At 57.2% G+C, this 22880-nt stretch overlaps 1 protein-coding gene across 2 annotated transcripts in view; it reads right to left on the reverse strand.

The window, feature by feature from the left end:
- The window catches only part of NUDCD3 (NudC domain containing 3), a 45169-nt gene continuing 22289 nt past the window's right edge, over nucleotides 1-22880 (reverse strand). The window contains exons 5-8 of one of the 2 annotated variants that reach the window (XM_010562917.1): nucleotides 13521-13653; nucleotides 8691-8834; nucleotides 1747-1935; nucleotides 1-1075 (exon numbers count right to left, since the gene is read on the reverse strand). In XM_010562917.1, coding sequence (XP_010561219.1) covers nucleotides 965-1075; nucleotides 1747-1935; nucleotides 8691-8834; nucleotides 13521-13653 — 577 coding nt within the window. In that variant the 3' untranslated portion in view covers nucleotides 1-964. The remainder of the gene's footprint in view (nucleotides 1076-1746; nucleotides 1936-8690; nucleotides 8835-13520; nucleotides 13654-22880) is intronic. The other variant, XM_010562916.1, reaches the window with a different exon arrangement.

Genomic DNA, 22880 nt, shown 5'->3' on the forward strand with positions numbered 1-22880 from the left:
GGGCTGGGGGGGGGGGGGGGCAGGGCTCCCACATCCCCCCTCCCGGACCTGACCCGTGCCAGGGAAGCCCAGATGTTTCTGGGGCTACTGCCCACTGGTATGGGGGGGGCTGGCGGCCATCAGGGCTGGCCTGTAGCCCCCTGCCAGGGAACCCCCCCGCCATGGTGTTGTGGGTGACAGCCCCACTGCTCCCTGCCAACCTCCCCGAGGAAGGGGGAAGCAAACCCCAGGGACTGGCTGGGGTCTCTGCCCGCCGCTGAGGGGGTGTGCCCATCCCGGACTCCCTCTGGCAATGGGCTGCTGGGGGGTGAACCGGGGAGAAACCCCCCATGGCACTGGATGGGGCCCTCTGGCTGGGCAGGGGGCAGGGGCAGCACAGCACCCGTGGGAGACCCCCGGAGCAGGACCCAGCGAGGGGAGTTGGGGGTGCCAGGCAGGCAGGGCAGCAGGCAGGGCAGCAGGCAGGGTGCGGGCAGGGGCAGGGTCTCTCCCCATGTGCCGCCCCACCATCCCTGCTGCCCGTACCCGGAGCTGCGGAGAGCAAAGCTCCGCCTGTGAGGGGCAAAGCTGCCCTGTGCCAGGGCAGGGAGGGATGTGCACCCCCAGAAGCCCAAAAAGAAGCATCTTCAGCCACCAGAAATAATAATTATGTCACCCAGTGAGCTCCGTCTATTCCGGAAAAATAACAAGAGCCGTGCGAGGCAAGGAGAGAAGGGTCCCAGCCGCTTGGGTTGCCTTGGTGACGGGACGTAAATCTGCATTCGCCAGGTTTCCCTGCACGCACATCAAACCGCCGAGGCTGGTGCCAGTGCCAGTGCAGGGTGGTGAAGGCAGTGGAAGGGTGCTGGCAGCGTGTATCATCGAGTGGGTTACGGGCACCAGCATTGAGTGCGAGGGTCTGGGGTGGGTGTCTGGGTGGGTTTCTTCTCTCCCCGCTTCATTTCTCGGCCATTTTTTGCCGCTGTCAAAACTGCACAGCACCGGGGGAGATGTTGAACATGGAGGGGTCAAACTTCTGGCCGCGGAAGGGGGAGCCCTCGGTGTCCCAGCCCTTCTTCAGCATCTCGTGCACCTTCTGCAAAGAGGCCACAGGCTCCCGTCAGGCCCGGGTTGAGCCCCCACCTCTGCCCGTGCCCCTCGCCCTCCCCGCCACCCTAGACGAAGGTACAGGCTCATCCCACAGGTGTCAGGGCTGCATGCCCACCCGACGCATCGAAGAGAGTTGTGGGGCTCAGCAACAGCACCCCTCTGCCCTGGGTGACAGCAGCAGCGATGTCCAAGGGCGCACAACCACCTCCGTGCTTCACCCACCCTCCTCTCCTCTGCCCAGGAAAGGGCAGATGGCACACGGGGACAGGAAGGAGCGATGGGCAACAAAAAGCAGCTCCTTCGTCAGGCTGAACCCAGACCCATGTGGGTTCATCCCAGAGTGGAGGCAGCGGGGAGACGGTGGGGCTGGCTCCGGAGGGAGGCACACGGATGTGGGGCCCAACAGCGGTGCAGGGCGGGGTCCAGGCTCACAGGCATTTGCCAAGGTGCCGGGAAGGGGAAGACCGTGCAGGCAAAAGACAGGGACTGGCAGAACATCACGCCCCCAAAATGGAGATGTGGGGGGGACGCTGTGTGAGGAGGAGCTCTGAGATCGAGCAGAGCCATGGAGCTGCCACACGCCGCACCCTTTTACTGGAGATGGGACCCACAGAGGAGCCGGAGGGCATGTGGCAGCACAGGGTGGCCGGCACCTACCAGCTCATGGCTCTGGGGCTTGCCCTGCAGCTTCTGGTGGTAGTCGAAGGTGAGGCGGTCCAGCACGGCATGCTCCTCCTCGTCCACCGTGGCCATGGAGCGCTCCTTGTTGATCTTGTCGATGTCGATCTGCTCCTCACCCTCCAGGATGGCGTTCCACCAGTACTCGTCCCCTTTGTTCAGGTTGATCTGGGGATGAGGTGCAAGTCAGAGGAGAGCGGGAAGAGGAGCCCCCGTCCTGCCCCTGGGATGTGTTACCCCCCACCCACCCCACACCCCTGTGGCAGCGATGCCGTGAGCTCGGCCGTGCCCGTGCATCACTCCGCAGCGCTGCTGGGGCTTGCCCATGAGCGAAGGTTCCCCCCCCATGGCTGGCAGAGAGGGCGAAACCCTTGTCCCTCCCTCCCTTGGTGGTCCAAGGGCTTTGCACAACTCCACCATGGCCCTTCACAGCCCCAGCTCAGGCCTCTGGGCTGGATGGCACAGCTGAAATCTTGGACCACGTCACGGCTCGAGGCCAGGACGGGTGTCCTCCGCAGGGGCCTTGGCTGCAGGCAATGCCAGCCTGGGGCCGCATAGCCAAAACACAGTATGGGGCCCAGAGAGCTGGGCTGGCTCGTCTGCAGCCACCCAGGAGTCAAGGGGTGGGGACCTGTCAGATGAAGAGGCCCTAGCCTGGTAGAACCTGGGGCCAGGGCTCCCAGCATCGCAGCGCTGTGATTTTGTGTTTCGCTAACCCAGAAGGAGCCCTTGCCTCAGCTCTCCCTGGGGCTCGCTCTGCGGGCGGGAGCGTGGGCAGCAAAGGAGGCAAAAATGTTGCCCGCCGCCCTGTGCCACCTCTGCTCACCACCAGCACCTGCCTCCCATGGCACCGTGGCTCGTCAGCCAGCCCCAGAGGGATGGTTCGAGGAGAAGGGACATCCCCTCGCCTCCAGCCAACATCCTCGCTGGCAAAAGCTGCTGGCCATAGCCGCGGGCCTCGCCGACGCAAGAGCAGCACCTTGCATGGAGCCGGATGGCTGGAGGAGCTGTGCCGGGTGGCAGCGAGTGCCGGCATGACTGCGGGGCATCCCACAATGGGAACCCCGACTTGCTTTTTTTTTTTTGCCAGGAGGGGTGGGCTTCTTTCTCCTGTATTATTTTAGCAATAATCCCAGCAGCAAGGAAGATTTATGGCGTTCGTCGTCCTCTCTGCAAAATCATCAATAAAGGCAGACAATACAATTTACTCAAACCTCCCTGGAAGCTCAACAGCTCTGGAGGGGAAAACACAGGCAGCCATTAAAGTTACAGAGCTGGGTGTCTCTCTGCGGTGCAAAGAAAAGGAACCAATTAATACGGGAGGGGGTGGCTGGGGCTTAATCCTTCTGGGAGAGCAGAGCCGGTAAAATATTCCAGCTCGGGGAAGGCATTAGTTTTTCCAGCTAGACAGGCGTGCTCGTTCTCCTCTTAATTGCACAGTTCCACTTTCGAGGGGAGGAAGAGCTGCTGAGGGTTTGCTTGTGGGCTTCCCAACCCTGGGTGGGCAGATGGGGGAACGGCAAGCTCCCCTGGGAACGTCATGCCCTCAGCGGGCAAGATGAGCTGTGGGTCAGCAGGCCCATCCAGCCCAAGGCTCTGGCAGGAGCACTCTCCAGGCTTGCTGCTGCTCCTCCAGGTTTGAAACAAGAGGAATGTCCCCACAGTGCCACTGGTGAGGTGTGAGCTTCCCCGGCGATGGCTTTAGTGTGAGGCGTGCTCTCAGGACATCGCTGCCGAGCGCGTACGACAAGGGCCCGCTTGGTACGTCCTCACCGGAGCCAGGATGGCAGCAGAGGGATGAACCGACACCTGAGGACTTTGTGGTTTATCAGGCATCACCCCACCTCCATCCCAGAGCACCAGGGGAAGGAAAACCCATGCCCTCCACCTTCCCTACCAAATCCCCTTCTTCCCCTGGCACCCCACCACCGTCCCTCACCACCTGCAGACCCCAGGGAACCCCGACGGAGCCACGGACCAAGTGGGAAACATCCACGAGACCTGAATCCCCCTCATCCACAGACCACCCCCGGCGAAAGACAGCGGAGCTGCCGCCGTGAGCGCCAGCCCGGGGATCCTTTCCTCCTCCCCGCCTCATGCGTGGCCCTCGCTTTATTTACCGCATACTGTTTCCCACCCTGCTGGGAAGACAGAATTATTCATTTCCTCGCCAGCTTTTCTGCGGTGCGCATCACTACAGCGCTGAGTGCTTTGCAAACAATAATTAATTAACCTCTGCAGCTCGCCTTGTGCGCACAGGGGAATTCGCTCATCCCCCTTTATTCCAGGGGGAGAGACACAAAAGTAGAACTCGGTCCAAGGCAGGAGCCCCACTTTCCAACACGAGCCTCTGAAATGCCCACGGGCCAGGGCAAAGCTTTCTCTGTCACCCTGAGTTTGGGGTTTTGTGGTTCGAAGTGGTGCTGGAGCACTCGCCACGGACAGGTCTGACCTCCAGGATGGGGAGCACGGGCTCAGGCTGATTCTCGGACACGTTTCTGCCAACAGTCTCCATTGATTCAGCCCAGCACTCAGCTGGGCACCAGGGCTACAAGAGCTTGTGGTGATGGGGACGTGGGCTGGAGCCTTACCGAGCGCTTGGGTGCAAGAAGGTCGACGTAAGGGAGAGCCAAGAGACCACAGCAGATCTCTGGGCTCAGCCCAGGCAGGGTGATAGCCTGCGAGTGCCAGCCCTCACCCACTCACCCACGGAGGAAGGCTCCAGCGCTCGACCGACAGCACCATGCAAGGCTGCACGTTTCCTCATGGAGTGCTCCAGAAACCCTGCAGGGCTCCAGGAGGGAGCAGGGCTTTTTTCACAAGGACAAATCTCGACCTGATTATGTTTCACGCTTCAAGACAAGGCAAAAGCTTTGCCCTCGCTTGAAGCTGCCGCTACAAGTTTCTCAGCCGACAGCTCAGCCCGGACCTCCAGGGTCATAGAAATGCTGGTGGCCGTTTGCCAGAGGAAGGATCGGGTCCCTGCAGCGTGCCTGGGCTCTCAGTCAGACTTTGGCTCTGCTTTTTAGGCTGGCGGGTCCCAAAGGGCCCTCTGGGTTGTAGGGAGACCCTTCATCCCCAGCCAAAAGGGATAAAGCCCAGCTGAGCCTTTTGGGGCTCACAGGGAGGCAGGAACAGCCTCTGCAACAGTGGCCTGAGGAGAGGGAGGCTTGCAGGGGGGACATCCTCGCTGCTGTATCCGAAGCTGGCAGTGTCCTCATGCCACAGCGCTCATGTTCCCAAAGCTGGTGTCCGAGACATGAGCTGTCAGCCACGAGGGGAAAGGGCTGTTCCCACGCTGGCGCACACAGCAAGGCACAGGAGCCGGGCAAGGATAGATCGTAAGGAGGATCGCTGCAGGCGGAGATGAGCACGCAGTGGGGATGGGACACTCGGCAGGCACGTCTGTGGCCAGGAGGGATCCTCCAGTAGCACACAAAGAGGGTGACAGGCATCATCTGCATGGACGTGGTGTCATGTCACACCTTCACGCCCTGCCGGGAAGGTCACAACCCTTCGTCACCGGTGCTGGGCTTTGTCATAGCACGAGATTTCTTCCCTGATTCTAAATACCTTGTCAGAGCTGGAGAGATGTTGCCAAGGGATAAAAGTAGGTCTTGGAAACACAACCTCTCATCACCTGCTTTCCTTCTGGAACAATAGCAGCCATTGCCCCAAAAGTCAGTGGGAGATGTTTAGGGGTTATGGAGGAGGCAGCAGGCAATGTTGGGAGGGCAGGGTGCCGGGAGGGCACCACAAATTATTATTAACTTGGCCTCACGGCTCCTGAGATGACAAGCTGAAGGCTGCAATAGCTGTTCAAGGCAGGACTTGGTGACAAAAGCCCAAGCATGGATAACAAATGCCGGAGAGGAGGAGAAAAAGAGAGGGAACAGGGAAAAAAATCCTCAACAACGAAAATAATCCCAAAATGTGTTGTGCACAACACCCAGCGGAGATTTCTAAAAACAGCTCATGCAAAGTTATTTTAATCTCACTTTTGACAAGCGAGCGGGTGTGAGAGAGAAGGGAGAGCACAAGGATTATACCCGGGACTGGGGCTTCGGTGCAGCACCACAGGCAGGGACATGAGCCTGGGACACCAGAGCCCCCAACGTGTGTTGTGGGCATCGGCAGAGCGCTCCGCTTCGAAATGATGCCCGCTGGGCTTCTGCGCAGCCAGGCTGTCGTACAAACCGCAAGCGTGCCAAAGGACAAGATGGGAAACACGTTGGTGCTCAGCCCAGGCGCCGGCAGGGAGAACCTCATGGAGCAGGAGGGGAAAGGCAGAGCAGTCTCTGAGCACTGGAAAGAGGGGAGCACTGGGGCTGCTGGAGAGCGGGCAGACGTGCGGCGAGAAGGAGAAATTGGTAGGAACACTAGACAGGGTGGGTAAAGCAGCGCTGGGGTGCGTTATAAGGCAAATTAACCTTCTTAGAATAAGAGCTGGGGGGGACAAGGGAGGCCAGTTAATGAGAGCCTGTGAATGGCCGTCCCAGAAGCATGGGGCAGGGGAAGCTGAGGAGGTGAAAGGCGGCTGTAATGGCAGCCCCGAGAGCACAGGGATCTCGACGATCCTTGACACGTCCTGCAAGAGCCGACGGGACTCAACAGCCTCTCTGCACAGAACTGGGACTTTCCCAGTTGGACAAGACCAAACAGGAGAGATTTCACCTTCTTGGCGCATGGATCAAGATCTGCCCACAGGGATTGCCTCAACTCACAGACCACAAAAACATGTGCATGCACAGGTTTTTCTCTGGACAGAGTCACCGAGGTACCCCAAGCGGTAACCAAGGCGGCCAGGATCTCCTCGGATGACTCCTGCACTGGCACTGGGTGAGTTCAGTTTCGGCTGCATCTCCGCCCTGCCAGGGGACACCGTCCCCTGGGTCCCGGGGAAGGAAGCCATGTGGCACCTTGGGGCACCTTGCAGGACAAAGACATTCCCGACCGCCGCATTCGGAGTTCACAGGGAGCTGCGCAACATGTGGACGCACAAACTCGGGTACAGAAAGGGCCCGTACGCCCTGTCAGCCCTCCAACCAAACCCAAACGGCTCCTGTCCAGTCTCCTCCCTGGCGCTGAACAAAGCAATTCATTAACACATGGCTGGTTGTCTCCTGATGAATGAATCGGAAGGAGTCACAAACCACTTTTGGCTACTCTGCGCACGGAAAAAGGAGATGCTCTCGGGCGAGAATTACTCACTCTGCTCCAGTTACCTTACAATTCTTCAAGCGAAATTTCATCCCACCATCAATATGTTGGCAGCCAGCTGGAGATCCTCACAACCCCGTGCTCGTACTAATTCAAGGCAAGACCCAGCTCTAGGGTTGGAGGTAACGGGACCGCTCCCCACACTGCCCGCGGCCGCTCCAGAAGGCCTCAAGTCTCGCTCCACCCGTGCGCCGTTCCCATCCTCCTCCGGCACCGGGTATTTAACAAACATTGCCTCCCTTGCTGATCCTGGGAACACCCACCAGGGACTCACATCCGCGCTGTGGAGCAGCCACCCGTTGGGCCACCTCCTCTTGAATGGGTTTACTCCTTCCCAGGGTTGCTCCTCTTCCCAGATCAGCTAATTTTCAAGAAGCTTAAGAACATTTAAAAAATGCAGGTTAATGATGCCACCGCCTCCTTTTTCACATCCTTTCAATGGCCTAACGGAGTCAGAGAAGCTCCTCTCTCTTGCAGTGACCTCACCCTTTTGGTACCACTCTGTCATCCCGGGGTACATCCATACACATCTGCGGTGGCCAGGCAGCACCCGCGCAGCCTCCCCACACACCACCCTCAGCACTGCTACCTCTGGCAGCACATTCCCACTTGACTTCCCGCTGCGGGGGCTTGGCTTCGGGTGCCTGTCTGCTGCCACCCTTGTGACACGGGGTGGAAGGCTTGAAGCCTGCCCGCTCCCTCCCTTGCAGGGACAGTGCTGCCTGCACAGGGTTGGGAACTGCCTCACCTGCCTGACCCAGGCAGCTGGCATCCCCTCCTGAGGCTCATGACAGCCTTGAGACTCCTGAAACTCTTCTGGGAAAGCCTCTGGATGGAAAAGGAGAGCGCAAAGATGGCCACAGGGGGCAAAACCCCACTGCTGGCACAATCCTGGCCCCAAAACTCACCTAGGAGTTTGGCAACCATTTGACACTCGAGATCTCAGGCTGATGGGCAGCAACACAACCCCTAGGACAGCTTCAGCTGTGGACACAGCCCTGGGACAGCAGAATTCACACTCTCAGCCTGGACATTTGGAGCACACCAGAAAGGAGTCATGAGGCTGGGAACACACTGCTGGGCATCAACAGCCCCCAAACCACCTCGACAGGGAAGATTTGTGGTACAGAGGTGGCAGGCACACAGCAAGCCACGGTGCCTCCTGAAGGCAAACACAGAAGTAGCCACAGCGACAAATTCAAACAGGATAAGTAAGAAACCCAAGGCAGGACAGAAACGAATGGCAGGGAACAGGCATCTGCCGGGATGCTGGGGAAGGACCGGGGCCAGGAGAGTCAGAGCGCAAAGCCAGCAAGGACAACTGCACAGCACTGGCACCACAGTGCAGTGCCATGGCCTCTCTCTGCTGGCAGACCCCGCGTGCTGGGATCAGGAGACAGTGACCATCTCTAGATAACAGATGTGCTTCCACCACCACAGGCTGGAGCTTGGGGACCCTCCTTGCCCAACCCGGTGGATGTGTTGCTCTGCCAGCACCCCATTGCCACTCACCCCAAGGGGCAGCTCAGGGGCTGAAGGCAGGGCACAGCACACAGGCAAGGGCAAAGTGAGATGGACATTGGATGGGGAAAGCCAGACGTGCAGATCTGGCTCAAACTTCCAGCTGCTCCAGTTTTCCAGGTCAAGCCCAGCGGAGCTGCAAGCCAAGGTGCGGAGACACAGCTGACGCGGACCACCCTTACCAAAACACACTTCCCTGGCTCCAGGCTCCAGAGGGAACTCTCTGTGTTGATCTTGTGGGTGAGTTTCCCTTCCATGAGGACGCGCTGGCTGCTCCCTTCCAGCACCGCTACGCGAATCGTGCCGCTGCTGATATCCACAGAGACCTGGAAACACAGAGAGAGAAAATAATCAGGAAGATTCCTGCTTGACCTCTTGCTGTGCTAGTTGGGGTGTGGGGTCAAGTGCACTCGCTGGGGATGAAAGAGAGAGAAGAGCTTTCAGACCTGCATGTAGCAGGAGGGTAGGAATCCCGCTGTCATTTCAGAGCAAATAGCAACAGCTCGGAGGAGAAAGGAAACCTCTCTAGGCAATTAAAGGCAGCAGGGCCCAGCAGATGGAACCCTAGAAGGATTCGAGGCAACTGGTTCTGCCACTGCAACTGCCCCGTGCCTCAGTTTCCCCACAGAGAAAACCAGCAACACTACAGGCCTCCTCCATACAGCGCTCAAAGGTTGGACGCCCATTTGCTGCGACCGAGCTCTTTAGGAGCACAGTGGGTGCCTGGCCATCACCATGATGAGCTGAGCATGGGTGTGTGTCTTCCTGCGGGCTAAGCGCTTCCCTACCGAGCAGAAGCAATTTGGGGATTTCTACAGTAGGAAGGGCTGCAGCGGCTCATCCCCCCTTCTGCTGCACCGCACCAAAAGCACACTCCTTGGCTCCATTTCTGCCGCCAGAGCCAGCACTGGGCTCAGCCCAGGCCTCCCGTCGGGCATGCGAGGAGGGGCTGTGTGCAGGAGGGACGCTGCAGCACAGCTCCCCTTCTCCCCACCACGGGGGTGAGGGGACCAGGCAGCTCTGTCCCCAGGAACAGGGTCAGCTCCCACCTGCAGCAGCCATATGGGGAACCCTGCTCTGACCTGCTGTGGAGGTGACATGGCTCTCCCCCAGGGAGACAGAGGCAGACTGCTACTTTGCTGCATGACACGCAGTACCCTCGGTCTCCGGAGAGACCATATGCTCTCTCCTTTCCCCTTCGGCCCTGAGCTGCCACGAGCAGAGAGCCCAAGTCAGGCTGGGGGGACTAAGGGAGGACCTGTCTGGGAAGGGGCAGGTTTGTGGCCCCCAACACTGCCCTGTCTCTGGCCTGAAAGGAGGAGACTGCAGTGAGATTTGCCTGCATTCTCTCCCAGAGTTCCCCCAGATCTTCCTCCCGCTCTGCAGATCTCATTTGAAATGTTATTACATTATCCATTACCTAGGAGATTTCCAGTGGCTCACTAGCTCCACGCAGGCAACAGACAGCCAAAGCTCCTCCAGCCGGGGAGGGCACCACCACTGCATCTGATTGATGCCACCCAGATAAAGCCCCCAAACCTGCTGTGTGTGAAAGGGAGCTGCCAGGGCTTCGACAGGAGTGGAGGAGGCCCAGCACACACAGCACAGGGTGACACCAGGACTGAGCTCTGATGCCAGCAGCTGGGAGCAGGACCATGGTTGCAGGGGATCGGGGAAGGGACGCAAGCTCCGGCTCTGCCAGATGGGAGAGGACAACTGGCTTTCACCCAGCACGTGGCTGCAGACAGCCTCTGAGAAAGCAGCTCCTCCTGGATGGGAAACATCTCCAGAGAGGCTGCAGCACGGAGCAGCTTCCTCCAGCCCAGGGCTGAGGCCTCATGGCAGGGACGAGGTGCAGGGATGAGGCTCTGCTCTCCGCCACCACCAACTGCCCTGGGCCCCGGGCACAAGTACAGGGTGGCTGATGTTAGGGTCTCAGCACGGCACAAGGCCTGCCCAGAAAGGGTCAAGGGGAAAAAAGCAAGGTGACCCCCAAGTCACCTTCTGCAGGGGCTTCTTTGGGGCATGGAGGGCCAGGGAGGCTGGAGATACAGAAGGCACAGACACAGCATTGCAGCTGTGGTATCCACGGGGACAGGAGCAATCAAATGTGAGAGGGGTTTTACTCCAAGGTGGCTGCACAAGACAGCTGGTGGGGCTGAGGGACATCTTCGAGGCGGCTCTGGGACCAGCAGGGCATTAGGAGAGGGAGCGGAGAAACCCAAATGGAAGAAGAGATCCAAACCAGGCAGCCTTAACCCAGCCATTTCGCTACACAACCAGCCAGCGCGAGAAGTGATCACAACACCTGCTTCTACCTGCAGCCAACAAAAAGGTCCTCTTGGCATGCCAGCCCACCAGGAGTGGTGACAGGGGACAGGAGCAAAGCATGCACTGCTGGAGAGCCTTGATCCCCCTTGAGCGGAGAGAAATGTCCAAGAGGACTCACGTGTGCATGTGGTAGTGCCTGGTGAACACAGGGTTTGGTGCACGTGGGCAGTGGCTCCTTTTCAGGTGCCTTGGTGGAAAAACCGTCTCTGCTCACCATCCCCACTCCACCCGGGAAGGTGGCTGGGCTCTCCAAGGGGCTGCCCTCCCTCCCTCCGCACCCTGCCACCTGAACCATTCCGCCATGCTGCGCACAGGGCATGCACGGCTGGCAAAACCGGGGTTTGCCAGAACCAGGCATGGACAGCCCACACTTGACCCCAAGCAGCGGCTGGGGAGAAGCCAAGGGTGATCCTGTGGGAAACACGCTGCCCTGGCAGTGCAGCCATGAGCTGGGGAACCCCAAGGGCTCCGAGGCTGCTCATCCCCCACCACGTGCTCCCCACAAGTACCTCTGCCCCCAAAAATGCCTGGCTCTCCTGGCGCTCATGAGGAAACCTAGATCTCGGCGCTCTGCCGTGGCTTTCCACCACAGTAATTTCTGTGCACACTAAAACACCCACACCCGCCCACGCAAATCAAACAAGCAAACACAAACCTATGAAGGAATCCAGCTTGTCTCCTCTGAGCCAGGCAAAAAGAGAGGCTTGTTGTCATTATCTCTATTTAAGTGCTCGGGAAGTGCTCAGATGCATGGGCCCCTGTAGTGCCTGTAAGTACATCAGAGAGGTGGAGACCACAGAGGAAGATGCTCCCACCTACCCCATTGCCCATTCCTGCTCCACGGACACTTTTTTGGAGCTCCATACAAGGAAACCTTAAGCTCGCCCGAGAGAAAATGTGCCATAGCAACAGCCTGAATCCAAAAAAGTGTCATAAGGAAGATTTTGAGCAGCATTAGAGCTGGGCGCGCTCTGAGCCCAGGGACCAAACAGGGGAGATTTTTAATCTCGCCTTGGCAGGCAGCAGCCAAAAACCTGATAATTTTTTAAAAAGATGAAGCTGTGTGGTGAATGTAGGGGAACGCTTCTCTTTTGCAGGAACCCATCAACAACACATCCGAAGTCCATCGAGCTTTAAAATGGCTCTGAACCATCCTGCTTTGGCCTGTGACCCAGCCTGTCTGCTTCCAGTCCCCTGAGGCTGGAAGAGATTTAGAGAATCACTCTAAAATGAAAAGTTGGCTGCCAAGAGGAGCCCCAAGAGGGATGTATGAACCAAATACCAGGAGATGCCTTGCAAGGATGAGGAAAGTCCGACATCTGAACAATCGATTGCCCCGAGAGGGCAGCGTAGGCAGAAACGGGGGCCAGGGCAGGCAGAGCCACACCACAGGCAACTGCGTGGGAAGGAGCTGCCTGATAATCACCCCCACTGACACACAGGGGCTCTTCCGCAGCGACAGCATAGCCTCAAGTCGGGGGAAAGGTCCCATCCCAGCTCCTCCGCGCAGGGCCCCCACACCTCTGGGTGGCAAAGGATGGGGCAGACAAAGCCTGGTATGCCTTTTTTTGGCAAGGACACAACTCCCCTGGCACAAAAGGCACTTCCCTGGGCAGGGAGAGCCATTGTGACCGCAATACAATGCAGAGGGATGGAACATCCGTCTGGACACCCTCAAATCTTTCCAAGAAACAGCCTGGGTTTGTTTTAGAGACCCACTGGGAGAGATGCATCTCCTGGTCCCCCTGCTGTCCCCGTGGCAGCCGTTTGCTCCCTCACCCCTCTGGTGCGGGTTGCTGCTGCCAATTACACTCTTTTGGCATGATCAGGAGCTGTGTAGGCTGGAGCCAGTGAACAAACCCAAGCGTGCTCATTTCAGCCACCCTGGAAGCAGAGGAGAACAGGAGGTGGGGGAGCAGGGACTTCCCAAATGGAAAAATACAGGATCAGCCGTGGGGAGGGCAGCATTCAGGAAAGACAGAAGAGTTCAAACTTCTGGGTCCAACTAATGCCAGCCGTGGGCACGCTCCTCTCAAGTCTCTCACCGGGAAGGAACAGAAGCAGTGAAGGAAAAATTATGTGACTGCTTGTGGCCACGAGCAGAGAAAGGAAGTTCCTGCCTGAGGCAAGGAGGGAGGTGAGACCTCCCTGCCCACACAGGCAGCCAGGGAGAGGGTCTGGCCACTCAGCCTGCACCCCAGCCCCAGCTCCCTTCCACCCAGAGCAGGTCAAGTCTCACACGGGCTGTGTCTGCTCCAGTTCCCGAGTTCCAGAGGAGCTCCAGCAGCTCCCGCTTGCAAATGAAAGGCAGGAGACACTCCAAGCTAGAGGGAGCGGCCAGGGAAGGAGTGTCCATCCCCAGCCAGGCTCAGAAACCCGCATGCGAGTTTGCAGTCAGTGGAAGGGGAGAGAAAAAGTGCAGAAAGTGCCACGTGGTGCCAGGGAACCCCGCTGGGGCCGGAGCAACAGGACACTGCAGTCACAACAGGAATGCAGCCAGGCTGGGACCATCAGTCCCCACTAGCCACACACCCAGCACCGGAGAAAAAGGCACAACTGCATCCTGCTCCTTGAGTACAAAGGACAAGGAGCTTTCCCGCTCCAAACACAGCTTCCTGGGAAAGCTGGGCACCCTGAGGGAAAGGGAAATGCTGAAAGACACACCATTAAGGCTGCTTTACCTGTTTGCCTTTTACGATGTGCTTGGGCACGGGCACTTTAATCTCCAGGTCACTGTAGTCTTGGGACCAGGCATAATTCTCTCGCACAGCTCCGTTGTAGCTGTCGGGGTTTGTCTGGAACTGCTCCTGTCTCCTGGGGAGGAAGAAATGGGTGACATGCTAAGTGTTGGACAGATCAGAGCCTGGAGAGAGCAGGAAACCTGAGAGCAGGGTACAAGAAGCAGAAGGGCAGGGCAGAGCCTCTGCTCAGCCATCCTGCAAGCATCCCTAATGCTTCAGGCTGATGCCCAGTCTCCCTCGCTGCTGGCCCTATCTAGGAAGGAAGAAGGTTCTGGCTGGCAGCCCCAGGACACAGAGAGACCCCAGCCACCCTGCCTGTTGTTGGCGACCCACACACCCCTCACTGCAGTGTGCTACAATGCAAGTCAGGCTACTAACAGGACAACTGACAAGACACACGACAATTTGGCTGCCCAAAGGTGCAGAGCTGGCCGCTGGCTGGCTCAAGGCGCCTTCCCAGCTAACTCCACTTGAGCACAGAGCTCCCCTTCCCCTCCACCTCCCTGCTGCATCCACCGTCAGAGCTCGAGCGGGGGACACTGTCACACGCTGGAGGGTGTGTGCTGTCTTCTGAGTCACTGCCATGGCTGCAGAGGTGGTGGCCCATCACTGCGACCTGGGTTCACCATGAAAAAACACAGCTGGTCGTCCTCCTCCTGATTTTAGTGTATTTGGGAAAACCATCATCTGTCACAACTGGATCAGTTGCTGATGCAGAGGTGATGGAGCTGCGGAGCAGAACGCCTGAAGAGCCAGCCTGGCATGGCACTGCAAGGGGCCAACTGGGCAAGTGGATCACGAGCAACACTTTGAGCAAAACACTGCCACTTCCAGCTGCGGAAATCTCAGGAGAAGGATGAGAAGGTGGTTGTGGGGGTAGGATGGGGTTTATCAGATCAATAAGCAATAATCAATACAGCGTTTCCAGCCAAGAAAGGAGATGTCCATCACACCCATGACCTTTTAAACTGCTGGCAGGCTGAGGATCTATTCCATCGAAACCTCCCAGAGAGGGCTTTCAAATAAAATAAAATCTTTTCTAAAGATAGCTGCGGTGCTAACAAAAGGCAGAGTTATTTTAAAATGTTTTGATACGTACCTAGTCTTCAATCTGGAGCTGTATAAACACGGGACTGCAGCGAGTTATGTAAGGGGGGGGCCGGTGATGAGTGGCCCCGGGGGGCAGCTGGCCCCCCGGATCGTGTATCCCCCTGCCCCGCTGTCTTCCCGACACCCCCACACCGAGGGGCCCTCGCCAGCACCAGGCAGGGGTGGCTTCCAGCAGCGTGGCGCCCTGAGGATTACGTAAGATCCATCGATTTTAATGAAATTAGGCTCTAAGACAGTCGGAGGGTGCTGTCGAAGGGGCTGTGTGTACAGGCTCCCCCCTTTTTTTTTTCTCGATGGTTTCACAGGGTTTTACCTGCCCTGTTACAACCACCCGCACCCCAAGGTGGTTTTGATCCAGTTCCCCGGGCAGCACAGGCAGCACTGGGGGGGCTGGCAGCAGCTGCGGGCTCCCAGTCTCGGGCTGGCGATTTCAGGGGGCACTGCATCACTTTTTTCGGGCATCTTGGCCTTGCCTGGCAGTCGCCCATTGGGTGCCCATTGCCATGGAAACGGGGTTGGCATGGCAGCGCCGAACCAGCGCTGGCGCGGGTTGGCTCCAGCTGTCGGTTTCCCAACCGCCCCCGGATCGTAGGAGTCGAACAGGCTGGAGGGCCAGAGGGGGAACGGTGCGGGCGACCAGGGTCTGCTGGGCCCCGCTCTCACCCCGCGGAAAGCAAAGGGGTTGAAAGGAGGCAGCGCGTCCCTGAGCATCACCTTGTGTATCCCCAGGTCCTCACCTAGAGCCAGCCCAGCGGTGGCACCTGGCCCCGCTCTCAGGGCACAATCGTCCCAGAGACCATCCTGCACAAGCCCCAGGCAGAGAGGAGGGACCTTTCTCTCCAGGGTGAGGATCCGTGCGCTGCCCAGGGCAGCTTAGCTGGTTAAGGGCCTTCGCAGGACATGTCCCTGCGCGGCGGGGCCTGCACGGGCATGGCACAGGTCCACGAGGCTCCTGCCCGCTGCCCCGACTCTCTCAGACTGGAGCAAGCATGTACATGGCCACCCGGTGAACCGGAGCACAAACCTGACTGGGGTTTAAAACCTGCTGGGTTTTTTCCTCCTAAGAGCATGCTTCCTTCTAATCAGAGTGGACCTGAGCTGCGACGCAGAGCTCACCATGCTCCTTGCCAGAGAGACACCAGAGAGCAGGCATGTCAGCTGGGAGTCACCATCCCAAGCGGGATCAGCTCCCTGAGAGCAAGCAAAGAACCAAACAAGAACCAGCAAATGGCTACTTACTTCCAGGCTGTTCCCCCACCAGCCTTCCCTGGGAAAAGCTCGAGGACTAAAGGGGGACGCAGCAAGCCCGTGCCCCAGCCAAGGCTTGTTAGAGCAGACGCAGAGCATCAAAGATGGGAGAAAACCCATCAGTGCAAAGGCATACGTGGGTAAGACGCCAGCTGCAAATATCTCACGGCCACAGCACGGACGAATACAATCCTGGGGCAGTCACTCACTGCCACAAAGCCACTGGGTCCATCCTTGTTGCACCTCTTCCTCAGGAGGAAAGTGCTGGGGCTGAGCAGACCCCAGCCAGGTGCTTCCTGGATGGTTTAGCCCTCCCAAGAGCTCGCCAAGCATGATTTAGTTGTCCCATGAGGGCATGAGTGGCTTCACGGCAGCTCTGGGAGACGTCAGTGTTAACTGGGTTACTTCCACAGGGAAACTGAGGCAGGACTTGGTCTGCAATGACTGTCAAAACTTCTCTTTGCATGGCATTGCTACTGAACAAGCAAAAGCAGTCTTCCTCCTAGTCCCGATTGTTCCCCGTGGGACAGCTCTGTCCTCGCTCCCTCCGTGCCCGATCTAGAGCAGCACACCGGGTGATGGAGGGACCTTTCACAGCCATCTCTGCCTCCACACACAGCTTGCTGGGATGAGCTCTGCCCTGCTGCCTTGTCCTCACAGCCCTCCCAGGCTGGCTGGGCAACACGTGCCCCAGCCAAACCATCTTCATGCTCAGCCAGCTTCAGTGGAGAGAAGTTTCCCCTCATGCCTAAACCACCCTCCAGCTGTGGCTGCTTGTCCCAGGGGCATGGGGACTGGCACCATCACTTCTCCACTCCTCTCTTTTCCCTAACAGCCAGCCTGAACCCTCCAGCCCTTCCTGCAAGTCACCAGCACCAATCTCTGCTCCAGACGTTCAAAATCCTTGGATGTGAAACTAATGGGGTGACTTTGTGCCCCAAAATCAGATCACAAGGGGAACTCATGAAGGTCTCGGTAAATTCCCCTGCAAGTTTAACTGCCTGCTCTTGAGCAAATGAGGATTCAGGGTGACGAACACAGGCCTCAGCCTCGTTAGGTGCCTCTGACAAACGGCTGACAGCTCTACCATCTCCTGGAGCAACTTTTCCTTTCCTGGATGTTTTCCAGCCAGATCCTTGCCTGGTCCAACTGTGCTTAGCACACGCCATCCTTCATGCTGGCAGTACTCAAGAAATTGGACCCAGCTCCCTGGTTGGGAGGCAGACTTCCCTCACCGTCCGCAGGAGACGGCCCCAGCTCACAGCAAGCTGGGCCGAGCTGTGTCCCCAGACTGGAGATGGCTCTCCTGGCCAAACCTGTCCCTCGCTTCGCTTCAACAGCACCACCGTGCAGCAGGCAAGAGAATCTCCTGCATGAACACCATTGCCAGGAGACATCGCCATCCCCACACCCACCATGCAAAGATCAAGGCTGGATCCAGAGCGCGTACAGGTTGGATGGTGATCCTCCCAGCAACCTGGCGATAGCATAGCGGCTCCCGGTGCGACGGTCAGCTTGCCGGGATGCCGAACCACCCACTGGGCCGGGGCAGGTGGTGGCAGGGCTGAGGAGAAGGTGGGTGAAAAAGCATCAGCTTTTAAAACCAAGGGTTTGGCACTGCGTGCACTTGGCTGCCGGGTGGTGGGGATGGTGTGGGTGGGTCTGTGTGTTCTGTCTTGTTCTATTTTTGCTCGCAATGTGTCATTTTGGGGGAGGTGAAACCTTTAACAATGCACCGTCGAGAAGCAGCCGATCTGTTTTCCACTCCTAGGAGCTGCACTGTCACCGGTACCAGAGCCATTCCCCTCGCACAGGGTCAAACCCCCGATGGCAGCAAGAGGGGGCCGGAACTCAAGGAGAGGTGGCGGTGTCACCAGGAGACGCTACTCAAGTGAGGCTGGCTGAGGCAGAGCTGGCCCCAGCATGCAGGCTGGATGCCCGAGCGTCGAGCCGCACGCCAGGCCCCATACACAGATTTCTGGGCATTTCTTATTCTGGGATTTCCAGCTCCATGGGTTGGTGATGCACGATGAGCCAAGTGATGCGGAAACAGCGACAGAGCAAACCTCTCCTCTGCAGACACTCGGCTGAAAGCATGTCCATCGTCATAGTGCAACCGCTCCGGTACCACCTCTGTAAAAGCAGCACCAGACACAAACCAAGAGCAGGAACCAAATGCCGAATGATTTGGTTTAACGTTTTATATGAGGAGAAGTAGGGCAGCTCACCGAGTTCCTCTTTACTGAGGATTTTTGGTGCAACACAGAAGTTGAGGAATAGATACAGCATCACGGAAGCAGCCATCCTTCAGCCCAATGCTGCAGGCTGAGGGGGGGTGGAAAGGGGGGCAAGCACCATAGGAAGGAGTTAATATGGGCCTAATCCCAATGGACTTGGTTTTTGCCATGAAAAGAAGAAAAGACAAAAATCCCAAGGATTTTCAGAACTACTTAAGGAAACCAATCCTCTTAGCCTGGAGCATCTCAGCTTTCCAATCCAGGATCCGAGCCCTTTGGGGGAGCAGGCTGATGGAAGTGTGGGATACTTGGGTTTTGCAGAGTCAGGCACGCCACCCCGACAGCTCAGCGTCCACCACTGCTGGGACCAGAAGCCTGCATCAGTTGGTGCTGGTTCTTTGGCTGAGCAGACCGCTGAGCTCAGGGGGGCTTCTGCACCCTGCTGGCACCACCACCACCGAGGGCCGGTGCAGCAGATACCCTCCAGTTACTTGGCATTCACAGAAAGCTTCCTCCGGGACTGGCACTGCTGTTTGCTCTTAGTCAAGGTGAATTATTTAGGCAGCTTTAAGGAAAACGTGTCAAGCCAGTTAAGTGATGCACATGTGGAGGCGGGTGGAGAAGAGAAACAACCGCGACAGCCGAAGCTGGGCGAGTGGGACTGGCTGAGGCCGAAGAGGAAGATGTGGGGAGAAAGCTGGGCTGCTGCTGTGAGACAACCAACCCAGCATATGCTGAAATGGAGACCTAGACCCACTTCCCTCTGCAAAGCTGCTCACGAAGGAGGTATTTAAAACAATCCTACCCTACCTGCGCTCTGCCATCAACAACACATCCCATCAGGTCCCACAAGCACATCTCAACTGCAAAGGCAAGCCTCTCCCCTCTGTGAGACCTTCCTCCATTTAGAGTGGGGAAAAGAGAGGTGAATGGTGTTGTACGAAGTCACCCTGCCAGCAAACAGCCGAGAAAAAACACCCCAGTTCTGTATTTTAACCATTGTCAGAGGCCCCATGCGATGCATGAAACCTTCAAGCTCAAGAGGTTGCCAAGAATGGAAAGATCTCATTAAGTAATAATGAGGTTCCGAGTAAGTAGGAAAAGAGAAAATCAGGCACAACGCTTCCACGTGCCTAACCCAAATAAGCATGCAGCGAGTGGGGCCTTCCAGGGAGATGCACTGCACGCCATCAATCCAGCCAGCATTTATTGCAATGATAAGAGGTCTGGATCAAGGCTGTTGCTCCGTGACAGCAGCCTAGAGCGAGTGGCGTCCATCAACATAATTAATCCTGCGTCCCCAGCACTGCAATGACTCAAGGAGGCACCGGCAAATTCAGAAAGAGAAGCTGCTGCTGACATGCAAGTGCCTCAGGCAGGCTGCTGCTCTGCAAGACACCCAGCACCACAGCGGGGCTGTAGCCGAGGGCTTTTCCCCTCTGACTTGGCTGGAAATGCCTGCCACGGGGTGGGTTTCTCTGAGCCAGACACCTCTGCCGCAGCTCCTAGTACCAGCGCTGGCAGCACCTGAGGTGCGGTGGAAGAAGGGCCCTACCTCCTGCACGCCGCAGCCCCGCCGTCTCTGCCTCACCCAAGGCAGCAGCGTTCAAATCTTCCTGTAGCTCGTGGCTGGCATTGTTTGGCTCAGAGCATCTTGCTGGGCTTCCCAGCAAGCTGGGAGGACAACATAGAGGTGAACAAGAGGCGCATCCACAGTCTGTCCGCCCAAAAACCGCTGCAATATACTCAGCTCTGCTGCTATGGGTAGCACAGGGCTGCTGGGAACCAGCACCATGTCAACAGCCACCGTCCTCCTGCCCTAGCGATGGCCAGGTCCCCCACCCAGGCTCCTGCTCCTGTCAGAACCCTGGCAGCCTCCAGGCTTTTGCACGATCATAAATCCCCTCTCCCTCCTGGATATGCACCCTGGACCCCACCTGCATCCAGCCTTCTCAGCACTAATGGGGCTGCATGCAGCCCACCGGGGTGGCAACCATCATGGGAGAAGTGGGACAAGGGCTGGCCAAGCTGGGCAGGCAGTGGGCAGATGGCAGAGCCCTCTCCGCATTGCTACGTAAAGGCCACGTTCACCTGATGGCACCAACGCGCGCACAGGAATACAGATTTCTAGAGTTCCTGGCTCCCAGCCCCCTGCTTGCCAGCACGGCCAGACGAAAACTCAAAGCCACCTCGAGCCACGGGAAGGTCTGTGCACACTGAACAGCTTCTGTCAAGCCCCAGCTTGAGCTGGACTACAGCCAGAGCTAAAAAACGCCCAGCTCTTAAGATTAATTTGAAGAGGGTCAAATGTGCCTTCTGCTCCTCAGGGTCCCAATGTTGGTGCTGGAGCAGCCGTGCAACAGGTAGAGAAGCCAAAAGTTTAACCTCTTTGGAAAGCTGCATTTCCAAAGCTGCAGGGATTGTGTGCGTGGAAAATACCAGGTTTGTGCTCCTTCTGCAAGCAAGCCGCAAAGGAGCCTCCCCCCACCTCCAGATTTAACATCTTTTGGGATCAAAACATAGGACCGTTGCACTTCATCTCTCTTGGTTTTGCCTGAGAAGCACCAAGGCAGGAGGAACGCTTACTGCGGGCTCTCGGCACCTTTGCTGAGGTCCTGGAGGCACCCAGTGTTTCATAAAGGCTTCCTTTGTATAGAACACTTCAGTTAATTAGGTCTCCGGCAAAGCGTTAAGCAAGCTGAATACCAAACCCTTCCCTCTTACAGCTCAATGCACACCCACAGTCAACAAGCCTCAGGATCCACTCCGATCCACTCCACTGCTCTCTGGCTGTCAGCAAGGTCCAGCCCTGGAGCACAGCAGCAGTCTGAGGGCAGGGGGAGGAGGGGGTGTCCCAGGGCTCTCCCAAGCCTCAGGGTTTCTTCCAGCCCATGTGTGTTTGGGTTGCTGGGGGAGAACACCCCAAATCCAGTTTTGGAAGGTCTCCTTCACCCCCAAAGTGGACAGTTGTTCATCAGCAGTTCCCCAATAGCCCACTACCCCAGCCTCGGGGCTCCCAAGCACACACCTCCAAGGGTGCAATGCACAACCTTTGTGGTCCTGTTCTCAAAAAAAGACTGAAAGATGGAAGCCAATGCCTTCCCCCTCACCCCCAAACTCAGACATGCCCCAGCCAGGCCATGCAGCCTGGGCTCCAGCCTGTGGTGCCCACCGTCAGCTTTACAGGAAGGTCTTCTCACCTTCAGGAAGCCTCAGAGCTTCGACTCATCACCAGGATGGGACGAATGACAAAAAATAGAGTGCATCAGGACACTTCCCCCTGTATCACATTGTATCATCAAGCCTGGACGATGCTGGGGGGAGGGGGGGCCAAGGCTCCCCTGTACGAGGTGCCCAACACACCACCCACATGAGACGATGCCTTTACTGCCCGACCCAGCAGCCAAACAGTGAATCCACCCAACCTGCAACAGCTGGAGTCCCACCAGTCCCACTGCACAGGACCAAGATGCGCTGCCCCTCTCCCTGCCAGGTGAGAGGCTTGCTCTTTTCCTAGCTCACACTCTTCAGGGAAGCTTTTAGCCTTCCCTTTCGGTTTCTGAGTTATTTATGGAGCCCTTTGACAGAGCCAACTTACTGACATTAGGCAAGTTTAAATGCCACCGCCAGCTCACAGGAAAGCTTTGGAGCACTGTCACCAGAGAGCTAGATTTCACTACTCCTGGGATATTTAGGTCAAGGACAGTAGGACACACTACTGTTCGGAAAAGTCTCCTGGGATCTTTATTGTTTGCACAGAGCTTATACAACCTTGGGTTTCTGAGGTCTCCTCCGAGAGACCTATGTGCAGCCAAACCAGGCTGGATTCAATTTAGCTCCCCTGGAAAAAGGGGATAAGGCCACAGAAATCCAACGGGACTGAACTGTGGGAGCACAGGACAAGGTGGTCTCTCAGACCCCCACACCACCGATACAACCTGGCCCAATCTCTGCTGACATCTGACGGCACAACGGGGCTGTGCCAGACCCATGTGCTTGTGGTAGTTTTCCATGTTACACTGCTTCCTTTGGTGAACAACGCAATACTAAAACAAGCAAACAGATATTGCTTTTTTAAATAAGAATCAGGCACACGCTGTCCCTCAGCCTCCAGCTCTGGGATTTTCTGCTTGTTAAGAGAAAAATTTATAGGTTTTAATTTAGTTATTTTCGGTCCCAGGACCTAATTTTGGAGCTCAGTACCTTGATAGGGCAACCAAAGCCCTAAGCAATTCAGTGTGTGACAGGGAAACTGGCACTCCACTGCTGATCTCAGCAACCCAACCGGAGGAGTCCGATTCCCCATGAAAGCTCTGGAAAATTGGGCCCTGACCGATTCTTCATCAGCTGCAAAAGGCTTGTTATAGTCAAGGGCTGCACCAGACAGAGGGCTGGGGGGATCTCATCCTCAGCTCAAGTGTTTCAGCCCTTTGAAAAGATGCTTCCCAAGCAGTTGAGTTTCCACTGCTATGGGACTAGGCTTTCGTATTAAAATAATTCTCCCAGCAGGAAGCCATGGCCTCTCTCCTTTGCAAGAAGAAAGACTCCCCTTGGCAGGGAGGACTTAAAGAGACGTTTCCCTGCTTCCCCCAGTATAACCTGAACACATTCCTCCTAGAAACCAAACACAACAGCATTGCAAGTCCAGCGCTGCAGCTCCCGAGAGTGAAACAGCCTTCGTGTTACATGATGAGTCTTTCCTCTT

The sequence above is a fragment of the Haliaeetus leucocephalus genome, unplaced genomic scaffold (assembly GCF_000737465.1).
Source record: "Haliaeetus leucocephalus isolate CR32 unplaced genomic scaffold, Haliaeetus_leucocephalus-4.0 Scaffold162, whole genome shotgun sequence".
NCBI classification, from domain to species: Eukaryota; Metazoa; Chordata; class Aves; order Accipitriformes; family Accipitridae; genus Haliaeetus; species Haliaeetus leucocephalus.